Genomic DNA, 6,612 nt, shown 5'->3' with positions numbered 1-6,612 from the left:
TCTGCAGTTTATCTGCACACCGCTGCCTCCATCCTTCTACTTTGGGCTGTTGCCAGGCAGGGAGGAGGAAGGCAGGCCTGCCCAGATTGGCCAGCCAGGGCCAGCCCCTTACAACTATTCCCACGTCCCTGACAGGGGCAGAGAGGTCCCAGGAGGCGGGGAGAGGAAGCAGTGCAGGACAAGCTGCTGGGGAGAGAGAGTGCCAGGCAGGAGGTAACAAGCTGGGAGGGTCTTGGTCAGCTGGGGACAGGGGTGCTAATCGTGTCTGGTTGCTCCCAGAAGAGAGCTGTTCTGGGGTGGTGAATAATGGGTAACCCCATAACAGCCTCCCCGGGGAATGGCACCTGGGGTTGAGACTGCTTGGACTCCAGCCCCTTCTCTTTTCTCTCTCTCTCTCCCTCTCTTTCTCTCTCTCCTTTCTCCACCCCCCCCCCCTTTCCTTTTCTTCCCTCTGATCTCACGCATACCCATCTCTGCTCCCTATCCTGTGCCTGGAACCCACACCCTTGACTTCACCTTCTGCTTTGTGCCCATCTGCCTCTGCCCTTGGGCTTACCTCACTGTCCGTGCCTCTTCTCCTGGCCTGCAGGATGTCACTGCTGAGCCTGTCCTGGCTGGGCCTCTGGCCCCAGGGAGCCTCCCTGTGGCGCCTCCTACTGCTGATTGGGGGCTCCTGGCTCCTGGCTCGCATCCTGGCCTGGACCTTCACCTTCTATGACCAGTGCAACCGCCTCCGCTGCTTCCCCCAGCCTCCAGTGCGGAGCTGGCTCCTGGGACACCTGGGCCTGGTGAGTGGGGCAGCAAGATGAACCAGGGGCAACCGGGGGCAGATAAGTGTGGGAGACCCATGTCGTTCCTTGCCCCTCAGGGTCACTCACCCCCTTTCTGTGTCTGTGCCCCCCGGCACCCCGAGTCGGAGTCTTCCGTTTCCCCTAGGCCTGTGCGTGCCTGTGGACCCACACCCCGACCTGCCCACAGTCTCACCCTGAAGTGGGCATGTCAGGTGCACAGTCCAGGGTTCCCCCCCACCCTCCATCCTGCCTGCCTCTGCAGGGATGCTGCCCTCTCTTCTCTCCCGTGGGCCACAACGGGGGCACCTTCCTCTTCTTGTCTCAACCCCCCACCCCTAAGATGTGCCAATGCACCCCATTGCTCAACCTAGGTGAGTGTTGGCCACTTCCTTTATGAGAAGTCTTCCTCCACCTCTGCCATGGCCCTGCTCGCATGGGGAACTGAAGGACGACTTGCCCAGTCATCTGTTTACCCTCCATCACTCCCCCCTTGACGGTCGCTCTAGGAGGGACCACTCTATCCCCAATACACAGCTCAGGAGCCCGCCTGAGTAGGCACTCAGCAAATGTCTGCACCCCCAGTGTTTGAGGACTCCTTCGGGGCCTGGGCGGCCATTGCTTCCCTTGTGCCTTCCAGTCCAAATGAACAAGCCCTCCCCTTCCCAGTACCCCAGACCCACTTGGGAGCAAGCCCATTTCTCCAGCTTCCTCTTGTTTGGAGACAAGAACAGCCGCCTGGGGGAAGAGCTTCCGAGCTTCTACTGCTCCTCAAAGCCACGGTCATTCAGAAGGAGGAGCTCCCTCGACGCCCGTGAACGTTTCCTGAGATTTGGGAGGCAGCTTCAGAGGCCCTGCAGCCCACAGGAAGATCACCGGTCATCCCGTCTCCCCTCCTGATGACTCGGCCTTGGGGGATGGCCTGGTTCAGACGATTCCTCCTTTCCTCCGGCCTCTATTGCTCTTTGGCATGGTCTGAGGCCCTCTCCCTCTCTGGACCAGCTTCACGAAGCACACTGGGTCCTTGGCTCGGGCTTCTTGGGAGCAGCTCACCAGTTGAAAGTGGTTCTGTTCCGTTGGCGGGAGGAACCTGGAGGTCTGACATGGCTGGGGTGTCCTGAAAACCCACGAAGACATCCTAGACTTGACTTTACCCTTAGACTTGACTTTACCCTTAGACTTGGAGGCTCCCTCTGGGGACCTCCTGTTGCTGAGGGACTCTGGTTTCTCAGACAGAGCAGGAGGAAGCAGGGTGTCTTTCCAGGACTTTGGGGGAAGATGTCTAAGGGCTCAGGGTTGAATGGATGGGGCGTTCCGAGACTCAAGAGCATGGCTCAGGGGTCTGCTGTAACCAGAACTTTTTGAAGACCTTAGGGAATGTCTTGGGGCTCAGGCTCAGACTGCCAAGGGAAGCCAAGGACCTAAGAGATGGCACATCCTGAAACCCCTCCTCTTCCTCATCTTCATACCCCAGATCCTAGCCCCTGCCTACCCTTGAAGGGGCACGTCAACAGTTCTGGAAGAAAGACGCCCCAGATATACCTGTGCCTTATCGGGCAAGAGCAATGTCCTCTGCCGATAGGGACTGCTGGATTGTCAGAGCTCACGCCTGCTCCAAGAAGCCCGTGAGACTGTAATGTCTCAGCTCCGCAGTCCTTCTCAAAGGGAGGGTCCCGAGCCCTCCATGGGGACCGAGGAGGCCCAGAGAGAATGAGGGAACAGGCCCTGATGCAATAGGCCTGATACCAACCTGCTGTCTGCAAGTCTTCCCAGGAAGACCTCCCACTGCAATTGTCCCCCACGCTTAAGCCCTACTAGGATGAGAGAGCTCATCCCCTGGAACCGAGCCCTGTACCCTCTCGCTCTCCTTTTGGATTCACCCTTAAACTTGGAGGTTGCTCCTAGGGTCCTTCTGTCCCCAAAGGGCTCTTGTTTGGTGGGAAGAAAGGAGTCCTTTTCTCAGGACAGAAAACTGACAAAGCTTCGCAGCAGAGGCTGTGTCCCCTCTGGGAACCAAGAAGGGGTGGACACCTGTAGCACTCTGGGGAGAGGTGACCCCTCCTGGTTGTTTGCAGATCCCCCCGACGGAGCAGGGTTTGAAGAGTCTGACTCAACTGGTGGCCACTTTCCCAAAGGGCTTTAAGTCCTGGCTTGGCCCAGTCAACCCCCTCATCTCTCTGTGTCACCCTGACGTCATCAAGCCTGTTGTCAGCGCCTCAGGTACCAACGCGGAACTTGGGATCACGGGGGCCATGGTGGCATCCGAGGGTTCAGGCTCTTCTCTGTCCCCAGCCTTTGGCTGGTCCCTGCAGGACCGCAGACTGTTCTTTCTTCTCTTTCTTTCCTGCATTCACCTGTCCCCAACTCACCACCCGCAACTCTCCCACGGAGTTCTGCTGGAGAGCCAGCAATCACAGGAGGAAGGTTTCGAGCGATACCCCAACTGCATGTGGCCCGCAGTGGGATCAGAGGGAGAGAGAGGCTGGCGCAGCCCAGAGGAGAAGGACGACTCCCAGGGGGACATGGCGGAAGGCTTCTAGGAGGAGGGACTGGTGGATTTGGTTGTGGGATGATGAGCACAACGTTTTTCCAGGGATGGGGTGCTGTCGTGGGCAGTGGTGGCTTCTGCGCCTTTTGCCAGGTCTGGTTTCTACCCATCCACCTCAGTGACCATGAGAAGGCCACGAGAAGGCATCTAGGCCATTCTTGCCACGATACCCGACTCCCATGGTTCAGTCCCTTCTACGGCAACCTGTGACTTGTCCTTAAGTCCCCTGCTCCAGACCCCAGGTGTCTCTTCTGTGAGACTTCACCTCAGTTCTGCTGCTGTCCTTTGCCCTCTGCCTTTGGCACCTCAGACTGGGGAATGGGACAGTGTGCCACTAGTTTCTGTCATTAACCAACTTGGGGACTCTAGGCACATACCTGACTCTTCGGTAGCTAAGGTCCCTTTCTTTGTGGGTGGTAGAAACTCAATCAGGTGTGGCTTCAGCAAAGAAAGGGAGTCGGTTGACCATAAAGACCAAGGAGGGTGGGTTTCAGGCATAGCTGGATCCAGGACTCAAACAATGCGGCCAGAAATCGGTCTTCATCTCTTGGCGCTGCTTTCCTGGTCATTGTTACCTTCAAGGGAATTCTTTCCTCACATTGTAAATAGTGATCTGAGAAGTTCCGTTCCCAGGGGAGAACTTGTCTTTCCCCACAGACCTGCGAATGGCCAGGCCTGGGTCTGAGTACCAGATCCCAAGGTGATTATTAGAACTCTGCTAGACATGGGACTCTCAGAGCGGGGAACATAGCAGCTCAGTGTTTAAGAACACAAGTCCTGCATTCAGACAAACCTGGGCTCAGGGTTAGGAAGTCATGTACTCTGTGGCAATTGCCATCATTAGTCAGAGCCTTCGTTTCCTTATATGGACGATGGGGGTAAAAGAAGCTTGAACTTGAAGGTGGTTTTGGGTTTCCAAGGGGGAAGAGTCTGTTGCTGCCTGAGACTGAGCCACCCTGAATGGCTGGGACCCAGGAGGGGCCTTGCACAGAGGCGACAAATGACTGGACAGGGATCGCAGCGCTCCAGTGGGCATCTGCCTCCAGCCCTGCTCTCTGGCACCTCCAGGGTTGTGAAGGTGGTCTTGTTTGTTCCTCTCCAGATCCAGAGCTCAGAGGAGGGTCTCCGCTACACGCAGGGCCTGGCCAGCACCTTCAGAGACGTGTGCTGCTGGTGGGTGGGGCCCTGGAACCCAGTGGTCCGCATCTTCCATCCCACCTTTATCAAACCTGTTCTCTTGGCCTCAGGTAGACATTGGCTGCTCGTAGCTTGCTGCCACTGAGATGCTGTCGTAGCTGGTCGTGTCTAGGGCATGGCTGTGTGACACCTTCTGTGTGTCCATGTCGGCTGTGTGTTTGCACCTGAGACCATTCGGGGATGGTCTCAATCATATCTGCGCTCGGCTGTGGCCCAGGACATTGGAACATGTTGGGGCATGTCTGAAATGTCATTTGAGATTGTCCAGATGTCCTGCTGGTCATGAGGGGGCCGTTCGTTCTTTGGCTTGTCCAGTGTCAGAGCTGCGTTGTGTCTGGGACAGGGTTCTTCTGTGAAATATGTGGTAGGTCCAAATATACATCTATCTGGTCACATCTGGGTCACATCTGGAACATGAGTTGGACCCTATTTCAATAATGTCTGGGGCTCATGTGTAGGGTATTCTGAGCTCATCTCAGATATCTCTGTCTATATTAAAGCATGTTGTGCCAGGTTGTAGAAAGTTTAGGGTGTATCTAGTATGGTGTGACCATGCAGGGGGCATGTTAGCATATGTTTAGGCCATGTCAGAGAATGTTATATTGTCTTGTGGTCATGCTAAGGTGTATCGTGTATATTGTTGCCATGTTGGACGTGTTGTTTTCTAATGAGCTCCTTCAGGTCCATGTCTGAGCAGGCTAGATGGTGCCAGGGTGCCCAGAATCCATGTGGTCCACTTTGTAGAAAGTTGGACGCTCAGACATGGTGGGATATGTTGTGCCATGTTATTGTTTGTCTAGCATGTTGAGGCGTCTTTGTGAGAAATCTTTGCACTGGCTGCTGGAGGCTGTTCTGGTCCTTTCTTGCTTCCTCCCTGCTTCCTTTATCCGTGGCCTCATTCCTGCTACGCTGGGCTTGGGGGGGGGGGGGGCTGGGGGGTGCATAGCCCTCGCTGGGAACCTACACCCACCCACCCCCCGCGAGTTCCTCCCTTACCACTTTCTGTGATCCCTGACGGTACTCGTTCATGTCAGCTGCCATCGCACCCAAGGATATGGTCTTCTACAGATTCCTGAGACCCTGGCTGGGTGAGTATCAGTAAAATGGGTGAGGGGAAACCTTGGGGTGTAGGGGAAAGTGTTTTCCTTGCCCACTCCCCGTGACTCCTACCAGGGGACGGGCTCCTGCTGAGTAATGGTGTCAAGTGGAACCGCCACCGTCGCCTGCTGACGCCTGCCTTCCACTTCAACATCCTGAAGCCCTACGTGAAGATCTTCAACGAGAGTGTGAACATCATGCACGTGCGTTCCATGAACCCGGGGTCCTTTAGAGAGCCTTGGGAGGAGGGGCCACAGATAGATTAGATCTGGAGTCTTGGCTCTGCTGGGTGGCCTCGGGGCCATTGCTTTTCCTCTCTAAGTCCCAGTGTCCTCATCTGTAAGTGAGGGCTCATTGTCTCCACGTTGAAGAGTGTTCAAGATGACACCACGGAGGTCTGTCTTCGGCACAAAGAAGGGGTGCACAAGATGTTAGTGTCTAAGTTCCCAACTCTGAAACCTTGTGATCCCGAGTCTGTGTTGATGTTAAGAGTGAAAATGATGTACCGTAATAGCTATTGCTGAGTAACAAACCACTTTGAAAGGATTCGCACTTTGTGCTGCTCATGAAGGCGTATGTGTTGGGCTGCTAACCACAGACCAACAGTTCACACTCACCAGCCGCTCTGTGGGAGGAAGATGGAGCTTTCTGCTCTTACAAAGATTTACAACCTTAGAAGCTCACAGAGGCAGTCCTACTCTGTCTATAGGGGCACTGTGAATCCAGGATGGACTTGATGGCAGTGAGTTTCAGGGAGCTTATTGCTCACGAGTCTATTGGTCAGCCGAGTCACTCGGCTGGGCTGGGCTGGGCTCACTCGTGCAGCTAGGGTCAGGTATGCATCAGGTAGTCAGCGAGGCTGGTCCAGCTCGGACTCTCTCAAATGCTTGGGGCTGATCTAGCATGGCCTTGGCTGGGGCAACTGGTCTCCTCCCTGTGGTAACTGCCCCTCCCACCGGCAGCCCAAACGGATTCCCACAG

General features: G+C 55.7%; 1 protein-coding gene across 1 annotated transcript in view; it reads left to right on the top strand.

Moving 5' to 3' along the window:
* The first annotated feature begins 590 nt into the window (after positions 1 to 590).
* Positions 591 to 6,612, top strand: part of LOC101660423 (cytochrome P450 4F3-like) — a 53,654-nt gene continuing 47,632 nt past the window's right edge. The window contains exons 1-4 of the mRNA XM_045289690.1: positions 591 to 788; positions 4,439 to 4,583; positions 5,568 to 5,621; positions 5,707 to 5,834. Of these exons, the coding sequence (XP_045145625.1) occupies positions 591 to 788; positions 4,439 to 4,583; positions 5,568 to 5,621; positions 5,707 to 5,834 (525 nt within the window). The remainder of the gene's footprint in view (positions 789 to 4,438; positions 4,584 to 5,567; positions 5,622 to 5,706; positions 5,835 to 6,612) is intronic.

Source organism: Echinops telfairi, unplaced genomic scaffold (assembly GCF_000313985.2).
Source record: "Echinops telfairi isolate 266 unplaced genomic scaffold, ASM31398v2 ScPeMD7_30;HRSCAF=105, whole genome shotgun sequence".
NCBI lineage: Eukaryota > Metazoa > Chordata > Mammalia > Afrosoricida > Tenrecidae > Echinops > Echinops telfairi.
The sequence above is the reverse complement of the archived record's forward strand: the minus strand, read 5'-3'. Positions and strand labels throughout refer to the sequence as shown.